The sequence below is a fragment of the Anser brachyrhynchus genome (genome assembly GCF_964034855.1).
Source record: "Anser brachyrhynchus genome assembly, chromosome: 2".
Taxonomy (NCBI): domain Eukaryota; kingdom Metazoa; phylum Chordata; class Aves; order Anseriformes; family Anatidae; genus Anser; species Anser brachyrhynchus.
The window spans coordinates 86004458-86031617 of NC_137695.1; the positions used below are offsets into that span (position 1 = coordinate 86004458).

General features: G+C 37.6%; 1 protein-coding gene across 1 annotated transcript in view; it reads left to right on the forward strand.

The window, feature by feature from the left end:
• SEMA5A (semaphorin 5A) overlaps window positions 1-27160 on the forward strand; it is a 237658-nt gene that overhangs the window by 145133 nt on the left and 65365 nt on the right. Inside the window, exons 12-15 of the mRNA XM_080582364.1 lie at window positions 5987-6104; window positions 10829-11010; window positions 13244-13387; window positions 21236-21383. Coding sequence (XP_080438490.1) covers window positions 5987-6104; window positions 10829-11010; window positions 13244-13387; window positions 21236-21383 — 592 coding nt within the window. The remainder of the gene's footprint in view (window positions 1-5986; window positions 6105-10828; window positions 11011-13243; window positions 13388-21235; window positions 21384-27160) is intronic.

Sequence of the window (27160 nt, forward strand, 5' to 3'; positions counted from 1 at the left end):
AATCATATAATCATTTAGGTTGGAAAAGACCTTGAAGATCATCAGTTCCAACCGTTAACTTAGCACTACCAAGTCTGCAGCTAAACCATATCCCTAAGCACCACATCTACATGTCAATTTGAATACCTCCATGGAGGTAATCAGAGGGCTGGAAGCTCTATTTTTGCTGATTGACCATGGATGGGAACCTCATATCCTTTTTTTTTTCTTTTTCTTTTTTTTTTTTTTTTTTTTTTGCAATGAATGGCAAGCCTACATTCTCTTGTAGAGAGCATGTTGTTAAAGTTGTCTTTCACATTTGTTCCCAGAATCATAGTAGAGCCAGTTGGAATCATTTTTATTCAGAAAATTGCGTGTTATAAACAACTTCACTAAACAAATTATTCATAAATTCCTGATTCTGTGTTTGAAGAGAGCAGCTTGCAGGTTTAAGGCTAATATTGGCAGTGCATGCTGCTAGATTGAATCATACCTAGATGTATTTTGATTGTCTTATAGAAATCCAAGTCAGAGGAAGAAACAGTAGTTCACCCAGAGTAGCTGATATGATTAAACATTTATTTTTTTTTCATACTGGTACAGGGAAAGATCAAACAGGATTCTGCATGTTTTATACACATCCTAGTTTGTGCTCCTAGGACATAACAAACTCTGTGCCCACCGTTTATGTTCTTCTGCATTGCTCATCTCTGTCTTTAGATCCCCCTTCTTCATTGCGTATATATTTCTATATCTCTGTAAAACCAGCAGTAACAAAAACACTGAGGGGTGTCTCTGTTCTAGTCTAGTATCAGATTCATGTATTCATTCAGCAATGGATAGCAAAGTGCCTTTGGAACACGAGACTGGCTTTTATCTTTGGTTGTCTGTTCAAATTTGCTATGAGGAATCTGGGTTCTCTGAATTAAGGTGGTGACCTCAGTTCAGTTCCTGGGATACGAAGTGTCCAGGTCATAGCTGATGGTAATTGGAACTAGGTAAGCATGCCTATCTCAGTAGAAAGATTTGAAAGGGTCAGGAGACTGAAATACCTTCTGATCTTCAAAACAGTTTGTATGGGTAAAGAGAGAAAGATGTTTCATTGAACAGTTTCAGAAGACACACATTGTATGTTTATATATTCCCTGAAAAAAATGTGGCAGTTCAAGAGGACAGTTTATTAGCAGTTAAAATGTATATTAATATGGAAATATGTTTCCACTGAAAGGAGATTTTAAAATCTCATTTAAATCAATTGTATCAGTATATAACTTTTATTTTATTTTTTAGAGCACACTTTTTTTTTTTTAATCTAGAACTATATATATATATATATTTAATATATTTCTCCTAATGGTATTTCTTGCTGCCTCATTTTCTGTCTGACTAAATCAAATATAACTGAAGTAGAGCAGTTTTGCTAGCCTGCTTGGTCATGATTATAAAATAGCTGAGGAAAATGGCCTGATATTGCTAGCTTGCTTTGGAGTGGTGTGACTTATGTTACTAGTCAGTAAAAATCTATTGTTTAAGTGTCGCATGACTGTTAGTAGACATTGAGCCATCACAGCCAAATGAATGCCTTGGAAAGAGTTACTTAACTACCTATCATTTACTTTTTGTAAATTAAAAAAAAAAAAAAGACATAGAGGGAAATTAGAATTACTTGATAGAAGCTGAAAGCCATTGAATGTTTTGATAGGGTAAATTGCATCCAGAGTCTTAGAATGAACTGATCCACGTTTACTCCCCAGATTTCCTTCCTGCACAAAATTGCCAGTTGTAGCAAACAGGGGATAAATCGTGGGAAGTCTTGGAGATGTGGGTTGGTGCCTGCTGGGAGTAACAAACAAAACATTGGTGTTTTTTTTATCTCTAGTGAAAATGGGTGGAGTCCCAGAGACAAGATAGGTAATGTAATACCCAGTTCTGACAGTTATTTGGTCACTATCTGAAAGGGCCCTGTGAACTGAAAGAACTAATCTTAATTTCGTTAATGTATGTAGTGTTCCAACAGTAGCATCTAAAACGGCTTTAATTTAAACAGGGATTTGGGAGGAAAAAGGGATAGAGATGCATAATGGTATCTAATTTTCAACTCTCCATACTTACATTATTTTGACAGCCATTTTGTACAGTTTCTTTTGTTATTTCATATATACAATGAAGCAACTCCTCTTGCTGCTGTCTCTTGGGAGAGAGATTCATTACAAAAGACTTACAACAATAAAAAATTTTGTTTAATTGAGCACGGTAAGGACACATACTTATGAGAAAACAATAGTCCCTTTAAATTCCATATTTCAGATAGAAGTTCTGACATTTTCATACTTAAAAGCTTCATTCTATCCTCATCACTTTCTATCTGTAAACTTATTGTGGTATCTCTGTTTTTTTACATAGGCATAACAGATGAAAATAATTAGCTGCTGTTATTCAAATTTTTCCTCAAAGAAAAGAAAATAGTTTTAAAAGATGACCTGATCATGCAAAGATGGACAAAAATTTACCTGTATATTACCTCTTGTCTTTTCATTTAAAAGCACGAAAATATATCTACTTTTCAGAAATATTCGCGATATAAACAAGTGATCTAAAATAAATAAGAGAACTCTCTCAAATATGATGCATAGAGGAGAACAAAAAGGACTGTTGTGACAAGACCTGAGGATAGTGCAGATATTAAGCCAGGCTTGTTTCATTTCACAATTATATCTTAGCATGGTGAATTAAAATGCCAAAAAGATAGTGATGGTGAACTGCACTCTTGGCATAATTATACTGTCTAAATATAAGATTTCAAATATAAAACTTTCTACAATATGAGCTTTAGATATAATAACAACTGGGACAATTGATTAGAATGATTTAAAGAAAGGAGAGAAAAAGAAAAAAAAAAAAAAGGATCTTCATGAGGAATACCTCTCAGGGAAAATTTCCGGTTGCTTTCTTCAGAATAGTACATCTGTTTCCAAGATTGTTTCATATAATTTTGTGTCAGGGAAAAAATAGTTGAAGAAGTTTTTGTGGAAGTTCTTCACACAGCCTCTCGTCTTCTGCATGAGGTCAGTTAAATTACAAACTTCTTAAAATCTCAGTTTTTGTATGTTCAGTGGAGTTTCTCATGTAAATATTGAAAAGAGTCAGCTCATATTATTTGCTGTAATGCTCTCCAAACCTGTTCACTTAGTGAAATTGCCATTTTCATTGTCCACAGAGTGATTGAACATGCTTTGTACCAGCAATGCAAGGACTTTTCAGTGTCTTCTTTTTGTTGTGGTTGGTTGGTTGGTTTTAATTTTATTTCTTCCATCAAACTAGGATCTGTTCTGATACCAGGAAGTTATAAGAAAAGTGGTCAAAATATGGTTTTAGTGCCCTACTGATAACATCTAAATGGCTTGTAATGAAAGGTGTGCAAGGCACTTTGATTTGCCTGAGTGGAAAGGAATGTGGAAATAAAAGCAAAAGAGGAAATGGGGTCTAAGAGTTAAGTGGGAGAAGGATCATCTGGGAGCTATGTGAGCAGGGACTGAGAGAAACGACAGGGCAATGTAGGTTACTCCAGAGGCTGCAGCAGTCCTGTGATACCAAGCAGAAAGCTCTGTGACTGGGACCATCCTCACTACCACCCCAAAAAAACACTCAGTTTGAGAACCTGAAGTGATGTGTCAGTACTGCTGTGCTGTCGTGAGGTAGATGCTGAGCAAGTGTGTGTGTGCCTTGTTCCTTTCTAATGGGCTCTTCTTATTAACTAACTGTTATTGGTGCGGTGACTTCAGGCAGTGGGAAGGTTCTTTCGTGATCTGTGGGTCTCAGCCTTTCTTTTTTCTCCCAGGAAAGAGTGAGTCTGGTTCTACATAAAAAGATACTGGCTTTTAAAATGTTTCACTTAAAATAAGTAAATTTATTTAGAAATATAACAATTTACATAAAGGAATCGTGAAGTTGGAGAAGCAAACACTTCTACTTTGAGAAATAGCACAACCAAAGTTGCCAATTGTGCATTATGTCATCCTTTAACTTTGTTTTGCATTCTTTTTTCATGAAACATGCTTCCTCAGAGATACTCACTACAGTAAAGAAGATCACTGAACATCTTGTCTTGCAAACACTGGAAGGCCAAGACACTTAAAACTTTTCATAATTTGCATTAATTGTCCTCCTTGCTTTCTAAATAGTTAACTGGAAACATGCAGCCTGAGTTACAAAAATGCTAAGTGTTCACAGCTGCAAGAGAAGTGGGAATTTTCTTCTGAACACTGAATCTCCTAATCCAAAAGCTTTATCTTTGAACTGGCTGCCTAATTAGAAGCACCTAACGAGTTTATGCTATTATGTCTCTTACTCTAGCCCCGTTTTGCAGATGGCAATTGTCCTGCCACATAGTTCTGGCAGTCCATGTTGCCAAGGGTACTGAAGGAACTAATTCTATAAAATTTGTAAGCATTAAGTATCCCCTATGATGGTAATGTAGAATAGTATACTAGGGAATTAGTAAGTCTGCATTTTATCAGATGTTAGCATGGAAATATGTGAGGAATTCCAAAGATAAATAGAAATACGAAGAAAACGTAGGATCTGTGGGGGTAGAATCCCAGAATGGCTGAGGCTGGAAGGAGCCTCTGGAGGTTATCTGGTCCAACCCTCCCAGCTCAAGCAGAGACACCTAGAGCTGTTCGCCCAGGACCACGTCCAGATGGCTTTTGAAAATCTCCAAGGAAGGAGACTCCACAGCCTCTCTGGGCAACCTGTACCAGTGCTTCATCCGCTGCACAGTTAAATAAATAAATCAAAATATTCAGAGGGAAACTCCTGTGTTTTAATTTGTGCCCACTGCCTCTTGTCCTGTCACTGGGCACCACTGAACAGAGCCTGACTCTGCCCTCTTTGCACTCTCTGCTCACATAGTTATACACGTGGATAAGATGCCCCCTGAGCCTTCCCTTCTTCAGGCTGAACAGTCCCAGTTCTCTCAGCCTTTCCTCATAGTAGAGGAGCTCCAGTCCCTTAATTATCTTGGTGGCCCTTTGCTGAACAAATATAATGAGAACAGACAAGAGAAAACAGGAATGCCTATGGATTTGAGTTGGACAAGAATGATCATTTTGACATTTTTTACAGTCTAGTCAACATTTTTGAATTGATTACCTGTATATGTAATTGTTACCTATTTTTACACTGACAAGTATTAAAACCGTTGCATTATTTCTCACTATGATGGAACTTCCACCTCCTTTCTTAGGTATCTGCATGAGGCTGCAGCCTGAACTGTTAATGCTTGACCCACCAGTAGCAAGAAAAATCTGGCATTTAATAGAGAAAAGATATTTTAGCTTTGTACAGTGCATCTTTCAGAGTCGATAGGGAGCTATACTGCCATCCTTCTCTCTAGCCTTCTTTTCATCTCCTTGTGTGCTACTAGGACGGACTGTCTAGGGCAGAGTGTGATACATGAGAGGTGTTGATGGCAGCCAATAATGCCTCTTTGTACTTATTTCCAGGGACTACATAGCAGTGCAGAAAACAAATATCTGCTATTACAGAGGGTTTTATAATTCATTTACAAAGAGTAGATGTTGTCACTTGATTTCTCTCAATGATGATAACTATGATTCCAAAACTGACAGAAAAGCCTAAGAACTGTAACTTCTGAAATCTTCTGTACTTGAAGCAGATAGCATTTGTTTTTTTTATGAATATCTGTAATTCTGTAGCAATTAAGTAAAACAGTAATAATTCTTGACTACATACTGTGCCTGCAGTCAGAAATTCAGTTATGCTCTTGAAAGAAATTCTCCTGGATTTGTGTAGGCATTCAAATTAATTTTTCTCTGTTTAATCATTCCATCTGTGCCACACCGTAACAGGGATCAATTTCACTACCTGTTTTGATCTGTTTCATCTACTTATGAAATACGAAGAGATGCTATGTAGTTATTTAGAGATCTTTGGCAAGTACAGACAAGGATAATGTTCACGTTTTCTGATTGGTTTTCATTCACAGTGCATGCATTGGATCCCAGGATCCTTATTGTGGCTGGGACATGGTGATGAAGAAATGCACAACACTGGAAGAAAGTCTGAGCATGAGTCAGTGGGAACAAAGCATTACTGTGTGCCCAGTAAGTCCAAAAACTTTCTTTTATCTCTTAAAACTTTTGATTCAATGTGAATCTCATGAAAATGAGCTTGCATAAGATTTCTCAAGCTTACAAAAATGTATTTAATACCATTTTCCTCAGGCCTTCCCATCAGACTTGAACAAGATATTTAGTTTCTTTTCAATTTATTATCAAACTATATTAATAAGATCAAATTGTTTAGCGTTCTTTCAAAGGATAGTTATGTTTTGCCCTGCAGTGCCTATATTCCCACTTTGAAAACAAATGTTCACTGAGGTTAGTGATATTGACACATTTTTATTTGAAGGATTTTTCTCCATTTTTTTTTACTTTAAAAATATCTAATTGCTAGTGTGATAGTCTTTCCTACACCAATCCCCACCTAGCTATAGCCTCCTTTAAGGTAATTACAGAGCACAATAAGGTATCCCCTGAGCCTCCTTTTCTTCAGGCTAAACAACCCCAGCTCTCTGAGCTGCTCCTCATAAGGCTTGTTTTCTAGACTCTTCACCAACTTCATTGCCCTTCTTTGAACATGCTCCAGCACCTTGATGTCCTTCTTGTAGTGAGGGACCCAAAACTGAATGCAGTATTTGAAGTGTAGCTGAGAGCCTGAGCAGAGTGCAGGGGTACAATCACTTCCCTAGTCGGGCTGGCTGTGCTACTTCTGATACAAGCCAGGATGCTGTTGGCCTCCTCGGCCACTGAGCACACTGCTGGCTCATATTCAGCTGGCTATTGACCCCTGGTCCCTTTCTGCCAGGCAGCTTTGCAACCACTCTTCCCCCAGCCTGTAGCATTTCATGGGGTTGTTGTGCCCCAAGTGCAGGACCCAGCACTTAGCCTTGTTGAACGTCATAAATTTGGCCTTGGCCCATCGGTCCAGCCTATCCAGATCCCTCTGCAGAGACCTCTTACCCTCAGTCAGATCAACACACATGCCTAACTTGGTGTCATCTGCAAACTTACTGAGGGTGCACTCGATCCCCTTGTCCAGATCATTGACTAAGATATTGAAGAGAACTGGCCCTAGTACTGAGCCCTGGAGGACACCACTTGTGACAGGCCTCCAGCTGGATTTAACTCCATTCACCATGGCTCTTTGTGCCTGGCCACCCAGGCAGTTTTTAACCCCACGCAGCTTAAACCTGTCCAAGTTTTGAGCAGCCAGTTTCTCCAGGAAAATGCTGTGGGAAACAATGTCAAAAATGTTGAAGGCCGAACAGAACAGAATATTGGAAACTTTTTTACCCTCCCTGCTTTGTTTCCAAGTGGTTCTAAAATCTCAACTGTTAGTAAATGTGCACTGATCTTTTTAACACCACAGAAAATTTGTCAGATGGATGCATGACCAATTTCTTACAAATTCACATCAGTTGTGACCTGTTTGTAGTCTAGTTTGGCACAAAATTAAGTGTGACCAGTTATACTTGAGAAGTTATTTTCTAGGGAATTATTCATATGCCTGAACATTTATTGGCATTTCATGGTAGAGCGGGAAGGGGTCTGAGAGAGATAGCTGGGTATCTGTGCTACTGTGTCTATGGACTTTGAAGATTGTTTGTGACAAATACAGTTATTGTAGTTATCCTACTTTGATTTATAATTCTCAAGTGGGTATTTCTGGCATGAGTACACCAATTGTGAGTGAATACACATAGCAATTAATGTTATGGGCACACATATCTGCTTTGAGATTCTTCCAGTTGGTCAGATATCACTATTATTCATCTAATACTTTTTATAGTAATGAAAGGTCTTGTTAATAGTTTTGACAAAATATTTTCCAATGGTAACACTTGCAATCACTAAAAATAGTGGTATCATCAGAGAGCTTTTACAAGCAAAAAAAGTGGGGGGGGGCAAAAAAAAAAGAATATTTGTGGGAAATTAGAAAGAAGGGATTTAGGCAGTTACAGAAAAAAAGAAAGGGTAGCAAAAACAGGAAGGTATAGAGGGAAAACAGAATGCAGCCATGTCAGGAAAATACAGCCATATTGTCTCTTTGGTCATAACTTTCCACTCAAGGCATGTCAGATTGTGAAAGGTTACTGGGCAGTGATCTTGAATGGATTCTGGTGAGGGTTAAAAAAAACATGATCAGTACAGTTTGCTTTCCTATAGTCCTATTACAGAATTGTTTTTACTCTTTGTGATTTCACTTTGTGAATTCACTTGTGAAAAGGAGATATTCATAGAGAGAACAGGGCAACTGTAGGTAAGAGCAAAGACTATAGTGGGATGATCTTTGCAGGAACAGGGAAAAAAAATCAGGAAAGAGAAACCTCCCATCCATTTTAGCTTCTGAGCTCAAGCTTTCACCCATGTTTTATAAATACTTTCGCTGCCATTTGATATAAATTATAATAATTAAAGACAACTGCAGGTTTAGTGTATAATTGTTGGTGTAACAATAAACATGTTTTGGTACAGCATAGGAATAGAAAACAAAGATATTTTCACATCTTTTATATTAATTGTGTTGGGGACATACCATTTCTGGTTTACAGACTATATATTTCTTAGAGTAGCAGTGTAAGAGGAATGAGTTTACTTGTCATTTGAAAAGAAGTACTTATTTCCTATTGTCTTATGAAAAATAACATCTTATACTCTGTGTGAGCACAGGTCAGTGAGTTATTTTCAAGGAAAAAAATGGTGTCAGCGGAATTTTGAAATGACGAGTTATGTAAGTTGTAGCTGGCAGAACGTACACGTAGTTGTTCTGTGAAGAAGCTATATCTGTGAATAATAAATCACAAGAAATGTAATGAATAGTGAAATTATGGAACCTTCTCCACAGTTGAAAGAATCAGCCAGCACCCAGTGTGGCAGTGGAAACATGTCTTGTGCTGTAATTGAATCTCGTGTCTTCAGATTAATAGTGAATTGTGTACTTCCCTCACCACTGTTAAAATGAAACGATACTAAAAACAACAAAGGGAGACACCATTTCAGAATATTCATAACAATTCTGCAATTATAGTTCCTATTTCAATATATAAGCAAATGTTACAGCATTATGTTCTCACACATTTGATAAAATATGCATGACTACATACTTATTTTTATCTAAGAGTTGCTTTCAATTCCGTTTAGCCTTCAGTTGGTAGTACTTCTTTTTGACTGAAAGCTAAAATGTGGCAATCAAACCTGGCAATTGTTAGCATTGAAATGATGTAGTTGCCATCATTTCAATTTATGATAACAGATTAATCAAGATTAACACCTTGCTAAATTGAATTAATAGTACAAACATTTATATTTGTTAACGGAGATGAATTATCCATGCCCAGCCCAATTGTGTTTGAAAGTTCTCGTAGCAATGCAGGCTGATGTGATTTGAGCTAACGCATTTTGTTTAAGTTGAACAGTAAAGATTTCTTACTAATGTGTTGTGGCTGCGTGATGGAATCATTCCCATCAAGGTGAAAATAGTCTGACCCTCCCAACCAAAGGTGTTGAGAAATGACTTTAGCGAGAGCAAACTGGCTAATCATGTAGGGTTAGGTGCTACTTATGCTTTTTAAAACTTTTTTTTTTTTTTTCTTTAATGGTACATTAATATAATGGCTTCTAGGGTTCCCACTCTACTCTGCACTGGTGCATCCTCAACTTGAGTATTGTGTGCAGTTTTGGATGCCACATTATAGAAAAGACATAAAACTATTAAAGAATACCTAAAGGAGGGCTACAAAGATGATGAAGAGTCTAGAGGGCAAGACATATGGAGAGAGGCTGACATAACTCCGTTTGTTCAGCCCAGAGCAGAGCAGGCTGAGGGGAGGCCTCATGGCGGCCTGCAGCTCCCTCACGAGGGGAGCGGAGGGGCAGGCGCTGAGCTCTGCTCTCTGGGGACAGCGACAGGACCCGAGGGAACGGCACGGGGCTGGGACAGGGGAGGGTCAGGCTGGGGGTTAGGGAAAGGTTCTGCACCCAGAGGGTGGTCGGGCACTGGGACAGGCTCCCCAGGGCAGTGGTCACAGCACCAAGCCTGCTGGAGTTCAAGAAATGTTTGGACAACACTCTCAGACATAGGGTCTGATTTTTGGGTGGTGCTGTGTGGAGCCAGGAGTTGGACTTGATGGGCCTCTTCCAACTTGGGATAATCTATGATTCTACAGTTCAGAGATGGTCAAATGTAAAACCACATTTCACTATTTTGAAATGGTACTATCGGATGTATGCATAAAAAAAAACTGTTGTCAAAGAAAGATTCATCATGAGGACTGGTGGTTGATTCATCCAGTTTTCTTACCCTAGCCTATTACCTCTGCTGCCTCTTTCTTTTGATCTAGATTCAGGTTTCCACAGGCATTCTTGCACATACTATTTTACAATCAGTGTCCAAGTTACTAATCACAGGCAAATTTTAGGAAATAGGCAATGCTGTCATTAGAGGATAACTGAGAAAGTAAAATACACTTCTTATTGAATAACTGGTGAGTATGGTTGTGAAAGGCAATGGTTAGTTGTAATTATTGTTTTTGCTATAGTAGTGGCATCCAGTGGCCCAGATCAGCTGGAGATGGTGGGAATCCTACAGCTGTAGCAATGCAACAAGTGTAACATACTGCCTGGAAGGTATACCTCTCCAGTGGAGGCTTCTGGGGTTTTTTGTTGGTGGTGGCTGGAGGCTTTACCTTCATGTACTGCAGAATTAAGGAATAGTATGAAGCAGCTATCAGGCTTCAGGTAGGCCTTTCTGTTTTGTTTATTTCTAGACGAGGAATCTGACAGTGGATGGACATTTTGGAACGTGGTCACAGTGGAAACCTTGCAGCCACACAGATGGTGCCAGTGTTGGATCCTGCCTCTGCAGGACACGTGTGTGTGACAGTCCAGCTCCTCAGTGTGGAGGGTGGCTGTGTGAAGGACCAACCATGGAAATTGCCAACTGTTCGAGGTAAAAAAAAATAAATTCACGTTATATTGCTTATGGTTTTATTTTTTTTTAACTTAGTCAGAATAAAACCTATCATTTGAAATCTCATCCACAATCCACTGATCCTGTTATGTACACAAAACAGTCCATAGTGATGGCTGCAGCAAATGAGACATGGGAAATTCTCTCTCAAACATTGTGGGAGAGAATCGCAAATAGTGATTTTAAATGCAGTGTACCAAATGGCAAATAGTGCTTATAAATGCAGTGTACCAAATTATATTGTCCTGTTAATTTTAACAAAATCTCAGAGAGGAATAAATAAATAAATGTTAGGTAATATCCAAATTATGATATTTTTCTCTGTTCTTTGAGTTTTGTGAGTCATATTTTTTTTTTTTTTTTTAAGTCAGAACTGTTTACTTTTTTTCACTTTTTTTGGCTTCATGTCACCATTGTATTAATTCCCCCATCTGCCTTGGAAAAGATGCTTCCATTATATCTTTTGGTAGCATTATGACATCTAGATGTATTGCCAGTCGGTATGCCACCTCTTAGCCAATCTTTTGTCTTCCTCAGGCACATAATCACCCCCAGAAAAAGAAAAAAAAAAAAAGAAAAAAAAAAAAGCAGCGAGAGCAGATCATTTCAAAGAAACTCAGAACACTCCATATTCTGAATTGCATTTAGAGTTAATGTTTAAAAGATGGTACATACTTCAGTTGCAAGATGAAACATAAACTGATGCTTATTTTCAGCAATTCTTTCTGCTTCTTGACTCTGCTTTTTTGTTTTGCACATCATGGTAGTGAATAAAACTGATTATTTTTCTGCACAGGATAACTGCAAACTCTGTAACAGTAATTTTTAGGGAAATTATTAGATACATAACAATATAGTATTTAACATTAGACCAGGAGAATGGAAGAAAAATGTGCTGTGAGATAGTGAACGACTGAAGAAAAGTTACTGGCTGTCAGGCTTAGAAGGGAATTTACAACATGATTTGGACTTTATTCACATACTAACATTGGCAGTATTACACTTCAGATTTACGAGATTTTAATATCTTAGATTTACAAGAAATAGATTTACAAGATTTTAATTAGATATTACAAGATTTTAACATCCTACTTCAGTTAACAGTGCCATATCAAATAATTGATTCCCATAGTTCATGGAGACCCAGATTTTTTTATTATTATTATTATTGTTATCAACTCTTACATCCCTTACCTCTTAATAAGAGATCAAAGTTAGTGAAATTTAAATTGATAATACTTGTGATAAATTACTGAAATAATTTTGTGTTGTGTTTATTACTGGATTTAGTTACTTTTCACTGTTAAAAACTAAAGTGATTTCAGAATCAAATAAAGCACTATCTTGACTATTGCTTTTATGGTGAAACCTCAAGAACTCATTATTGTTGAGTTTTATTTTTCTCGATTTCTGTTTTTCTTTTACCAATACAAAAACTGTAGGCTTAACCATCAAATAGTTCTGGGAACTGCAAAAGTGTCTCTCTCTTTTCTTTTTTTTTTTCTTTTTTTTTTGCTTTGGACTGAATATTAAATTCTTTTCAAGATGCTTGATCTCAAGTGCATTTGTTCTAGTGTATACTAGGGAGGGACAAGATTATGCCTTCCAGAAATTTGCAAATACAGGGTATAGCCTGTGAATTCTGTTAGCTCTGTTATTTGAATTCTCTGAATTCTGTTACGTTACAAATAAGGTATTTGTGACTTGTCAGAGTATACTGTTGAAATTGTGACCTAAGGCATTTTGATTTTTTTTTTCTTTAATCACTTTAATCACAAAATAGGTAGTAAAATAGGTAGTAAAAAATAGGTAGTAAAATTTGATGTTCTGATATCTCTGAAAAAAAAAAAAAACACAAATAATAATTGGACAAATATGTAATTAAAAGTTATCTTCAGAACTTTGGTACAAAAGTTTGCAAATCAGGTTTACCCAGAATAAAGTGACTGAAAGCAACTAAGTAGCTTCATGTCTTTGGACTTTGTTTACTTCTTGTGTAATGGGGTCCTTGCAGCAATCGCTGTTTACTATGCAAGGAATATGGATCAGAGCACTTTTATTTTAGTTCAGTATTCTTTAAGAAATGGAACACAGTGAAGTATTAATGATTTCTACAGAAATATTAATGGGTCAGATTTTGCTGTCAGTCACACCTAATCAGCCATTCGCTATGTATAACAGATGACAGAGCCTGAGCTTTTTATTCTACCAGAAATGGAGGCTGGACACCATGGACTTCTTGGTCACCTTGTAGTACCACTTGTGGAATAGGCTTTCAAGTACGCCAGCGTTCCTGCAGCAATCCAACCCCTCGACATGGAGGACGTGTCTGTGTGGGACAGAATCGCGAGGAGAGGTGAGTTATCTTTTCTCTATTGTCTGTTTTAATTTCTTCTGCTCAGCTGTATTCCACAGGATATTTTCTCTTTTACTTGCCTGTTTTTTCTTTCATTCTGTTTTCTTCCACTCTCTCTTTAAATCCAATGCTGCACAATAGCAGTATTCCCATTAGCAAGGTTGTGGGGCTGCAGCAGTTATTTCATCTTTCACTTCAGCTGCATCCCTTCCAAGCCAGCTGAGCTCCTAGTAGTGCCAGAGAATTGTGCTGAAGTCATGTGCTGCTGTCCCTTGAGACCCTGAAAATTGATTCTCCTAGAAAATTGATTGCAGTGTGTTTGAATTGTAAGTCGCCTGGGCTCAAAACCTGGAATTTAGAGCAAAATATAGTAAGGTCACAGTACTATGTTACTGATGCCGTGAGTTCATTTCTTCTGTCTTAAATGAATTAAGCATCTATATAACATCGAGAGAAGTTTCAAGGGCTTTGTTTTATATTCAATAGATATAATACACCTGCACTCAAATATCTTTTAGCAAGGTTTCAGTATTTTTTTTTTAATTTATTTGTATGTATATTAGCCCCTGAGCAGATCAAGTCAGCTTAAATATTGATTTCACCATCTAATGATTTTGCACCAGACTGAGCATTTTGTCATTAGCTCAGAATCTAAAATTCAGACCTCTGATTTTATCATACACGTACCCAAAAGTTTTTAATTTGTTATTTATGTCCTAGGAACTTTAATAGAAATTAAACATTTATTTAGGTCAAACTAGAATATATTCAGATTCACTACAACTCTTAGATGGGTTTATTATCTTGTTTCCTGAGGCATGCCAAAAAGTTAATAGCAGAAGACTGGTGCTGGTGTAAGAATTTGGATTACTGTAGACATCCATTACAAGAGATGGGTGTGGATACATTTCCTGTCAATATATACTTGCAGTTTACTTCTGTGCTTCTGTAAAATACCTCCACGTGACCAAAGGAGAAGGGTTGCTTTTGTCCTACTGTGCTGTGAGATCAAAGTAAGATTCGGTAACCTGTATGGTGAGTTTCAATGGGGGATTTAATTAAACAACAGCTCTGGCATTTCCTCAGAAAGAGATTCCAGTGAAGGGAATTTGCATCACACATTTATGTATTGACATAAAATAAGGAACCTGGCTTCTCTAACTCTAAATGTAGTGGATTGGTATTGTAGAACATGTGAACACTTGCTGTTTCAGAGCCATTAATATTTACCATTTCATCACAGAGGAAGAGCATTTTGATATTTTGGAAATTGCTTTCTGAAAATAGTTTGCCCAACCAAAAAGCTGTTCACCAAATGTAGAATTATGTCTGCTGTCACATAGCTCTGTCCTAGCATGAATAACAGTTATTTTCTTGAACTGAGAGGTCAGTCCAGGGCAGGGTACAATAAGACTGGATACAGAAGAAAAGAGTTTAGTTTGAATAGACTTTTTGGTGATGGACTATGAATGTTAGCAGTTATTGTTCATCTTAATTTTAACACAGAATAGTCCAATACGGAGTTTCAGAGAAACACGGAAAGCTGTGAGAAATACTTATCTGATTATAAAAGAAAATGTCCAGTATTAAGACAATGGATGCACTGAAAAAGCAGTTACAAAATGGAAAGTGATACTTACAATGAGTTGAAATAATTACTTAGAAGGATTGAATTTTGGTACGCAGTTGTTCTGAGCAAACAGAAAGCTTAAGTTGCTCTGCTTTTGTAGCCTGCAAGTTACTTGTACTTTCCCTCTTTCATCCATTTCAGCAGCAGTCTGGGATTATGTGCCAGTAAGTTTACTGCAGGATGCCTTTTTTCTCTCCCAGTTCCTCTGTAGCTGTTTCCTTTCTACATGAAACACCCTCCACTCCCACCAGTCCTGCATTGCCTTATCAATGTGCCTCTCACTCATTAGCTTGCTCACAGCTAACTTTCATACCTCTACCCTGATTTTTGTTAGGCTGTCCACGATACTTTAGTGTGCTGATGCTTTTAGAAGGGTAATACGTATTTTATTTCAAGAAAGTGTGGTATGTTAGGACATTTTGTTACACCATTTGTGAAGCAGCTTTTCTAGAGGAACAAGGTATCCTAACAGTTATTTCCCAGGATTTTGTCAATGGCAGGCAAAGCACTTGGATCTTTTCAGAGCTGTAAAAAGTGGAGTCCTAGGAAACTTGCCAGGCAGGGCCCATCCACCACCCACAGCAAGGGAGCAGAGCAAGCCTGGAAATTGTGGCCGGGTTCAACCAAGCATCTGGGTCATAGGTGATACTATGTTGATGAGGCAGTCTGAGATCCCACTGGGAATCCAAACTACAGTCCTGAAGATCCCTGGCTGACCTTAAATAGAGCTCCTGGGCCCGTGGGTGAGGTTGGTTGCTGCCATTAAAGCTTTTTGAGTGCCCTCAGGGCTCTAACAGCTTGTGGAGAGTTTTGAGCTGAGGGCAATGGAGTACCAGTATTTGTAGTAGTGCTAATTCACTGCTTCCCTTCAGTGCCAGTGGAGTTACATCTGTGTCGGGTGGACACTGTGCACTTGAGAACTGGGCCCAGTACATTTAGGCAGACTGAGCAAGTAGTCTACATGCAGTACTTTATAAGAAATGTTTTTGCTTCCAATGTGACAATAAGCAGCGTCTCAGATTTTCTCGTGGAAATTAATGAATGTTTATAAATAGCCCAACATTTTACTTTCTTAGTGGCCCAGCCCATGAGTAAGGTGAATATTTGTAGTTTTACTAAAAATTAGTATTAGGTGATTTACACGCTGTGTGCTTTTGTCTTTACAAAAGTACACATTCATGTCACCTTCACACGTTTAGGAGATTAATTAAGGGATTCAGTTCCCACAATCAACATTGTGCCAAGTTTTGGAACAGCTTTTCAACAAACACTGTTTCCAGTAGAAATCCAGTGCATAATTACATAAAAATAAACACAAAAAGACAGCTTATTGCTGAGGTTAATTCTCCTACAGATGTGAATGAATATTCAGTTTGAGAATATTTTTCATGCGTTAAGGGGTAAATGTTTGGCTAGGTTATGTTTGTTTTACCTCATGAAATCTGTGATCCTGCAATGTCTAATGTATCAAGAAGATCTGTGCTTGCTGGTCATTCCCTTGAAGTCAGTAGAAATATTTACCAATTTAAAGTTTTGCAGATTGGTTAGGCTGTTGCATGCTCTAGTGCTAAAGGAGAGGGGGATGGAAAACATCTGAGAGACAGCAGCAAAGACTTGGATTACAAAGTCAATTTGCCTTGTAGAAATAGGTCAAAAATGCAGCTGATGTGTGGTTAGACAGAATATGGAGAGGGAGTAAAAATAGGATTTTAACAGAATTTGCTAATCAGATAAAATAATATTGTAATTAAGGCTCGAGATAGAAAGCATCCTGATGAATTCACTAGGGGCTTAAAAAAAATCAGTTTTTTTTTTTGTTTGTTTGTTTTCTCCCCCCGTATGTGGAATATTCACTGAAGCTGCTGGGAAAACTCTACAGGTTTGAGTTTATAGAGTCTGTAGTGTCCTGTCTTGACTTTGTCACTGAATGAAAATGCTTTCCTCTCCTTCCTGAGGAAGATGTAGCAGTACAGGCTTGTTAAGTCCACTGGTCTCCCTCTTATTGGTGCAGAACTGAGGGACACTAGAATGAGAATCCCTCGCTTCTAGTGAGTATATTCCTCTTCTATTACAAAGGAAAAAAGAAAGAGAAAAAAGCTGAGCAAATCAGAATTAGAAAAATGAACTGGCTGCAGTTAAGGAGTAAACGTTTGAAAACCCTGGAAATTTTCAGGTGTACAGTGTAGGAAGCAGTAGATATTGTCACATTTATTTTGTACACAATCCTCAGCAGATTCGGAACTCTTGGACTTGTTTCCATGAGAAGGAGGAAGCACTGAGAGCCAAATGTCCCATCTGTGTAGCCCTGCTTGTTTCTGAGCAGAACAAACGAGCTCGGTCTCCTTCAGCAGAGAAGATCAAACACCAAGAAGCCTTGGACTTGCCCCTACTCCCACGACTAGCCTTCCTGATGGGAAGTGTGTGCTCCCATGCTCCTTTCTTTGTATGTTCCCTCCTCTTCCACAGAAATCCCTGAAAGCACATGCCCCAGCCACCTTCCAGAGTCTCCTGGGTGGGGATTTCTGTTGATGCAGCAATCTCTTTCCAGAAAGGCATGTGTGTGCGTCATATGTCTGCCTTCAATTAAAGGAATCCAGCATTCCCATCAACCTCAGCACAGTCTGTGCTTCCCAGTAAGTTAGCAGCTGGTAACCACGAATACCCAGCACCTAACAGTATTGCATGGGAATGGGTGGACAGTGATTAAGGGTAGTTTGTTTTTCTTAAATGCATACTAACATAATATTGCTCAAAATTAAGAATTATGTGTTTAAACAGAATCTCTGTGCAGAGTGAAAAAGACACATTTGTAACTGTCATGCAGTTAATGTGTTGTACTCAGTGCTGCATGACAACACTAATTTGACTAAAGTCAAATAATTTGTCTTTTTATAACACTGAAATGAATTGCTGAAATAAATTCCAGTTGTATTCTAATTGCCTGGAGAAAAAATTAGAAATTACTCTAGGAACTAGAGGTTCTGGACATATCTGGATAGAGGATGCTTTCCTTTTCCCCAGTATGACAATTCCTTTATTAGGGCATTTGAACTTGGGCTCACTGTAAGGAAAAATGGGAAAGGTCACTGTACAAAACCCACATTTCTCTAGGCTGTTCTTCTATCTGACCTCATCACAGCTAGAGATGGGATTAGGGGAGAGGGCAGTGGTTTCACAGGTCCAAGTTTCTTACATTGCGTGTTTTGTTGAATTATTGTAAAATGTTAGCCCTGTGGGTCCTGAGAACAAAATTAAGAGGGGAAGAAAGGGCAAAAGGGAAAAAGGGTTACTGAGTGACTTGAAATGCAGCCAAGAATCAATATAATGAAACTTGGCTCAAAGCCCCTTGCTGTAGCACAGCGCTCAAAGATCAATTGCAGAGATGTATCTAATTTTGAAAACATACCTGATGTTTTTAGATGTTGTCTGGCTGAAATGAAAATCAGATTCCACTTGTATACTGTGATTTTTATTCCTTTCCTGAAAAAAAATAAAAATTAGCAATCAGTTTTGTCTTTTTTTTTTCCCCTGACTTGAAGGTAGTAGTTGCATGGGAATTTTAGTGTTTTTTTTTCTTTTTTTTTTCTTTTTTTTTTTTTCAGTTGCATCTTGTAGTTTCAACTGTAACTTTAAATAGTGCTGGTTAGCAGAATTGCCAGTCTTTGAAGTGCTTAGTGTGTCAATTGTTAGGCTCCACTCTGTCTTCCACTTAAGAGAGAGAGCAGGTGATAGAGCACAATGGCATTAAGAGGCACTGTGTAGAGTCAGGAATCTCATCTGAATGAGATTTGTCACACCTGACTTCAAGTGTCCACGATGTGAGTGTTCATGCACGAGTGAGATGGCTGAACTTCCCCTATAGTTTATAGAACTCTAGGCAATACAGGCAGTGGAGAACAGACTAATTTGTTTCATTCTACTATATATTCCTAAATTGTGCCAAATTAATGATTCTAGCTCTGTAGGTTGTATCAACAAAATTTGAATTGGCTGTATGGAATCTTCGATGTCAATCTCTCACACAACCCTTCTAATTATTATAGAGAAATCAGTACATTGAGGACTGTATTTGTGTGACCTGTATTAGACATTTACTTTATGGTGACATAATTCACGTCTTTTAAAAGATTGTTTCTTTCCATGAGCTGTTGCTCAAGTTTAGATGAGTACTTCATTTCTAGAGAGCTACATTGTATGTGTCTATATTTTAAGGTGATATGAATCCCACCCTTAGTTTCACTTTTTGCGTGGCTGAATATCAGTAATTGTCAATTTCATGGCAGACTTGCTTAATCCCATGTGTGTATCCCAAATTAATTTAGCACATCTCCATTCAAAACTAATTAAAATATGCAAAATATGTACTCATTTAAATAAATAAATGGTGATGTTGCATGTAAGTTTCATTGGGTACACATTCTCAACAAATGATCACAGAGACCAGCTATCACAAATATTCCCATAAATGAATGCATGTGACAGAGAATATGCATGCAGCTGTTTGAGTTTTTTGAGAAGAATATCCAGTCCCAGAACATTCCTCTGCATCTTTAGGGGTAGCATAATGTGAACTGTGAATTGCAAATAATGAACATTCAGGAAAAAAAAAAAGTTTATGCACAAACTATGGTTGAAAAGACATTTAACCAAATCACACACAGAAGAATTCTGAGATAGCAGATTCATAAATATTGATTTTTTTTTCCCCTCAGTTTACTGGAGAACAGCAGACAAGCTCAACGCAAGCTGTTAATAGTTTACTTAACAATATAGAAACACAAAACTAAATATTGCTACCCCATTTACCCCACAGCCAACCTTTTAAATTGCAGTGGAGTTGCTCAGTCCTACAGACAAATTTTAAATCACAGGCTCCAGTGTATGTAATAAACCTACTGATATATATATATCACACACAAACAATATTTTTTCCTTACAGACTTCTGAACATGCAAATTATTCGGTAATGAAGAATTAAAGCTTGAAGATCTTGAGGGTTTCTGGAAAAAAAAAAGTTGTTATTCTTTTTGAAAATAACAACAGTTTATACTGTCATTGTTTCTCTTTGTGTAGAAAATGAATTACTGTTCAGTTTTCATGGCAGTTTTCATGGCAGGAGAGTACAAAGTGATGAAAGCTTGCCAGAAACGCAAGAAGACAGTGGATTTTGGATGGCTGGTGTAAAAATGAGGAAGTATTGTAATAAATGGAATTGTTTGTTCAGAACAGTCAGAAATAGTAGGAGCAAGAGCCATACAGTGGCAACCACAAAAGATTAGAACACTTTTGGGATCATCTGCTTTCCGAATGCTTGTTGTGGCTTTGCTTCATCCCAAATAAGACCTTGGCCCCTTTTTGAGTCCCAGTTGTGCTTACTGATAGCCCAAACCCTTTGAATCCACACAGAGGGGCTTTACCAAGCAGTGTATGCTACAGCCAATGTCAGTAGATGGCACACTCTAAAAATCGGGAATCTTAGGTTTTTACAAAAAAATTTAAAAAAATCACTAAAAGTTGGGACCTTCCTAAATGTCTGAATGTCTTTTAACAGTAACGATAACTCTGTAATAAGATATTCCTATTTCCCTCGAGAACTTGGAAGCCCCCTGAGTCAGTTCGCAGCCCACAGGGAAATCTTTCAAGGATTATAATAGCTAAAAACACCCCTTAAAAGATAAAGCAATAACACTATCAGAACAGTACAGTTCTCTATGCCTAGAGTCAATGTTTCAGTTTTTAATGTACCCATAAAAGTGGAGTCACTGTAGAAAGCCAAATGCAAGTTTAGCTTTCTGAAGAGGAGAGAGATGGATCCTAATCAATGCTTGGCTGGAGACTGATAGAAGAGTGCCTGCCTAAATGGTTGTCTTTTGTTTGTTTGACTCGTTTCTGCCCCAGACATATAGCCACAACTGTTATTATGAAAGTAGTAGTTAGGCTTGCTTTCGTGCTCACAGTGCAATAGTATGGTTGTATCACGTAGATAGTATTAAGGCATTGAATAAAGCAAACAAATGCTTTAAATGCTTCAATAAATTCTTAAACTCTGTGCAGTGTGATAACTGTTAGTTCAATGTTTTGTGAATAAGAGAAGGGCACTTGGTATAAAATATTTCCTTGTACAAACATCTATCTGAATAATCAAATAAAGAACTTGGAGGAGTTGTTGTCTTGATACTAAACAGATTATTTGCCTCCTTGTTTGCTTCTTTTCACAGGTACTGCAATGAGCATCTGTTGTGCCCCCCTCATGTGTTTTGGACAGGCTGGGGTCCATGGGAACGCTGCACTGCTCAGTGTGGAGGAGGGATTCAGGCTCGGCGTAGGATATGTGAAAATGGTCCTGACTGTCCTGGCTGCAGTGTGGTAAGTAATTCTCAGCTTGCCTTTCAGCAAATAGGCGTTTGCCCATGTGATGTACCCCTAACATGAATCAGTAGAGTGTGTTTGTCTGCATTGCTGGTGTGTGCTGAAATTCACAGTTTATTGGAGAAATATATATCAATCAGTTTTTATATAATGTCGTCTAGATTATAGGTTTCCTGAGGCAAGGTTGGTGCAGATGGGGGATGTGTCTTTGGCAGGTTTATGGTCTTTTTTATTTTGTTCACCAGAGTACAGGGAAACTCTTGCTATGAGCCCAGGTCTCCGGTGTCTCTGGTCCTGTACAGCAAGAAAAGGATAACTTTAAAATCTAAATAAATAGTGTGGCAAAAAGTGAATACAGATTACACAGTGATCTCAGCTTCTCAGCAGCCTAACAGCTGCCAATTTTTGAAGCTACTGTGGGACGATTTTGAGTGAATTAAATAAATTGTGAATACCTCATTTACAAAGGGAAGCATGTGGAAAAGCATGTAGGGGCTTTTTCTTACATATGAACAAGCAGAATGTTATGTTTCATGGGATGGGCACATCAAAATGGATCATTGCTTTCTTGAAGCAGTATATACATAGCAGTGTATGAGTTTTTGAGAGAAACATAGCAGAGACATGCAGAGAGCAGGGTGACACGTTCACTGCAGTACACTAGGAAAATAACCTCAGTGTGAATAGTGCTGAATGGTTAACACCATCAAAGCCAAAGGAAAGGATTTTGTTGCAGGAGAACTAGAAGCTGAAGGAAAGACTTAGCAAGTGTAGGTGAATATCAGAAGATGAACCTTGGGGTGCTGTTTCATGTTACAGCTAATTTGAATTCTAGTGATGGATTGTCATGGAAGGGGATATTATGTAGAAAGCAAAATTTGAAGTGGCTGAAACCTAAGAAGAAAGATTCTGTTGCTGAATGACAGAAGGTATTGTTAATCTCCCCAGTGACCAAAATGAGCACAGCTCAAAGGAAAATTGTGGGTTCTGTTTTAGCCATGTATAGTTTAATGACCAGGCCTAATCTTGCACACTGAGAAATATGCACTGAGCTTTGTTCCAGAATACTAGACACAGAATAATCTTTATTTATTTTTTCACATATTAAACCAATCTTTACATGCCTTCATTTCAGAGAGTAAACTTAATTAATTCTGAAGTTTGTCATCATCTCTAGACTATTTGTTAGTCTGGTAGTAATTCAGTACTAAAGGAAGGATCATTTGTTACCTTTCTTAATTTTAAGCTTTTGTGTATTTTCCCAGGATTTGTTGTCTTAATATTTATCCTGGTGGTAAAGCGCATTTTCATTATATTGAAAACATCCAACATTTTTTTTCTTGTCTTTCAGCTGAACTTTAAGAATTAACCTAATAACTTTTTCAAAGTTTTCCAAAATATTTGTCTCCCCCAACGGTACACAAAAAAGCAGACATATGGCCTAGATCTATTGTCAAGTCTTCATGGCTAGCATAGTAAAGAGCATAGTGTGAAAGTTTTCTGTCCCAGTCATCCCTGTTTATCCCATCTCTAGTATTCATGACTTCATGGGATGGGATAAACAGGTATTCTAGTATAACTGGTATTCATTATTCACTTGGAAAGCTAAATAATCTCAGGAAAAGATGCAATGAAAGTGGTAGTATTCTACCCTACCTACTGGATATCAGATCTGGAGTAAAAGATGTTATAAGCCATACTCTTTCACCAAGCGAATTAAAGGCATATCTGAAATAGGCTCAGGGAATTAAAATACCAAGTTCTCTATTTTTTTTTCAATCATGAGAAGATAGCTTTAATATAAAAGAAGGCTCTCTGAGTTTCTTATTTACCTTCAGTAAAGATGAATTCAGGGAAACTTTCATAATGCTAGAATAGCCTGAGTTGCCATAGGTCTTCTGCAGCTGTATGGTTTGGATTCTGCTGTCTTTGTAGTCAGGACTTGTATTCTTAAAAACCAGGAAAGGAGCATGCAGACAGAGGAGAGCATACCATTTAAGAAGAAAATAAAAATATTAGACTTCATTTCATTTTGAAACAAAAATAATTTTTTGATGCATCAGAAGTGAATGGAGGCCTAAATGCTGTCTTGGGACCGTTTAAACTATGGTGGTTCTTTATCCTTAGAACAATTTTTCAATGGGGGGTTGGGAGAGAAAAACAACCACAGCTGTTTTCTTAAGAAAGGGTCTTCATCTTGTTTGCCAGCAGTATCAGGGGACCAGATTTTTTGTTGTGTGAGTACCTTCCTCTTCTGTTTACCAATCTGAGACCAGGCTGTGGGTCTGTAGTACAGCCAACCTTAATCTATTTAGCTGTTCTCATTTTGCTGCTTTTACCATATCCATAGCAGTTTTCAGTGTCCACCTGATGATTTCTACTACATAATTTTTGGTCAGCATTTTTCCTCCTTTTTAGCTCTGTTGTATTGCTGTTAGTCCATAACAGCACAGCAGGTGACTACTTGTGTTTTGCTTTATTCTCATCAGCTGGTTCCTTGGCTGTATCTCATATTCAACCAAGGCAGAATTCAACCAAGACAATTGGATATTTTAACAGTACTTAGTAGAGAGTTCTGTGCAGCTATTACAAACTTAGCATCTTATAAAATAATAACAAACCTTTTGATGTATACAAATATTCCAAAGATAGAACAACATGATGGCATTTTAAAGATGCATCTCTCACTGAAGTTTACTCAATACATGAAAATAGATGACCAGAGACTAAAGACCAAAACCATTTAAGCATTTATGCTGAATACAGAAGACCATAAACTTTTATGATATATGAGAGCTAGACCACAGAGACTCCTAAAGGTCAAAAACATGAAGTTTGAAATCAAAATCTGGAGCCATAAGGACCTGTCAAGATCTTTATGCTAATCAAAGTTAGTACAGAATGCTGGAAATTGTCTAATGAGAGAGAGAATTGTCACAGCCAAATTTAAGAGCAGCCGAAATCAGGTAATTGAAAGCTTAAGTGGATGACAAAACAGGTATTACTCTAATGTATTCAGGTGATACATGTGCTAGAGATACACTGTGAAATTCTGTGGACTGAGTTAATATGACTCAGAGGACAAATCTCTTCAGATTTTACAGCATACTTGGGTAAATTGTACGTTTGCTTCAGAAAGCTCTTCTTTTCCCCTGAGAAGCATAATCTCAGTTGAATTTGCCTCAGGTCAGTAATAAAAAATAAATTATTTTAAGAATTATTCCTAGAATAGGAATTCTAGTCCAAGGCTCCAGTTAGGTGACATACATTGTGTATTTGTGTTCTCATTTCAGTCATGCTAACATATGCATTAATTTTATTATTGTAATGGAAGTCTGGTAAAGAGGTAAAGAGTATATACTTTACATATACCAAAACAAAGCATGTTAGATTTTTCTGTGAAATAGAACAAAGGCAGGTGGTTTTTTTTGTTCCTTAGAAATAGTTGCTAGTGTTGCATTGATATTTTTTCATTATTATTTTAATGTTCCAGAATTGTGCTGAAAAGCAGGGAATTCTGTATTCTAAAGTTTCTGTTATGACACAAGATAAAAAAAAAAAGTGTCTTGGAAAAACAAATGTCAGAAATGTTTTCTTTCATTAAGTTTTTAAAAGGAATTTGAAAATTTAAGGTTTGCAGAAATACTTTGTCCATCAGAAAGGACACAGTCTGCCTTTAAAATATTTGCCATATCCCAAAATAAATTCCAAACGCCCATTTAAGCAACAAGAGAACAGAAAAGATTGTTATTATGTTATTTATTTATTTATTTAAGTTTCTGCCTGATCTCTGAGTTAAGGGAAAATACTCCATCATCTATTGCAAAACCAAAAAATGTATTCTCACAAATGTGAGGTACAAGAAATTACACTTTTTCTATGACATTTGACAATTTCATGCTCATTTCCTTTTCAAATCTTTTTTTTTCTCTCTATATTGTAAACTCCATTGAGTATTAGTTGTTTCTTGTATATTTTAAATGTTTAGCAAACTAGAGCCTGCCTTCTTCTAATGATGTACGTACAGCTGCAATTATAACCAATATCAAGTATTTTAAAAGGTTTAAAAAAATCACAAGAAATAGTTTCAGAAAATGCTGGCATATTGAAAAGTGGTACATGTGGCTCTCAACTCCGTCAATTCACTACAACCTATGGCAATTGACAATGACTGCAATTTTGTTCTGAGGTTCCTATAACAAGGTCCTAAAACAGTCTCTTTCAGGGACTTCCAAGTCATGTGCAATATTTTCTTTTATGGATCAATTACTGTTGTTTTGAAATCTTTTTCAAACCTAGTTGGACGTGTTGCCCTAAATATGTATTCTCAAATTCAGGAGCTTTGCCCTTGATGGGTATGTATGATACAGATGACGTGAGTTGGATTCAGAATCCTAGATCTTATTTAAAATACCATAGGAAACAAATCTTAAGGTAACTGTGCATAAGCTTTCCCAAGGCTTTCATTGTAGGGAATGGCTTTGTTCCACAAAGTCAGGTGAAGGCCACGTGCCTCTGTCCATGTAAGGGGTCTTATTGATCAGAGATTGGAGACCTGATTTGATACATCCAGAACTTTCCATGCTGTTTCCTAAAATGCCAAGTTCACCAGTGTCCTGTTACAGCTGTTGCTATTTGTTACGGTTTTCAGCAGCTCCCATGCTGTAGATCACAGAATCATAGAACAGCTTGGGTTGGAAGGGACCTTGAAGATCATCTAGTTCGAAACCCCCTGCCATAGGCAGGGATGCCACCCACTAAATCAGGTTGCCCAGGGTCTCATCCGACCTGGCCTTGAACACTCCTGGGGATGGGACATCCACAGCTTCTCTGGGCAACCTATTCCAGTGCCTCACCACCCTCTGAATGAAGAACATCCTTCTAACCTCTAATTTAAATCTCCTGTCTTTTAGCTTAAAACCATTCCCCGTTGTCTTGTCATTGTCTGCCTGAGCAAAGAGTTGCTTTCCATCTTTTTTATAAGCCCTCTTTAAGTACCAGAAAGTTGCTATAAGGTCACCCCAGGGTCACCCCACTCTTCTTTAGGCTGAACAGCCCCAGCTTCTCTCAGCCTTTCTTCAAAGGAGAGGTGCTCCAACGCTCTGATCATCTTCGTGGCCCTCCTCTAGACCTGTTCTAACAGATTCACATCCTTCTTGTGCTTCTTGTGTGTTCGATTGGAGAGCCATCTTACTAGCAATATGAAATTGCACCAAGTTGCATGAAAAATACTGGTTCATCAGAGGACAAAAACTTAAATTAGTTCCCACCTTCAGAGACAGAGTTACTGCTGAGTCCCTTATTTGCTCCAGGTTGCATCAGATGCTGGTCAGTGAGTATGCATGTTAGCACACATGCAGTTTGTGACTAGCCACTGCATGTCTTTTAATTTTAGTGGTAGGACTGCTAAGTCCTACTGGCAGGAGATGTGGGAAGGGGAAATGAAAGAAGGAAAATTTTTGAAGTCTTGAAATATAAACTTACAGGAAATCAAGCTTTATTAGTCACTTATGGAACTACTTATTACATACGTGTAGTGTAGTTTTCTTTGATACATAAATAGTATTTCCATGAAATCAGAATTGACAGCAGAGAGAACTGTAAACACAAATAAATAAATAAATAAATAGTGATTTTAACAGAGAGACTAAAAAAGAACAACATATATGACTCCCAGTGTTTCTACCAGTCTATTCTGGGAGAAAGTTTCTTCCTATCCTCTATCTAGAAATCACTAGAGCAGGTTACACCAGATAGCCATCTAGTAGCACATC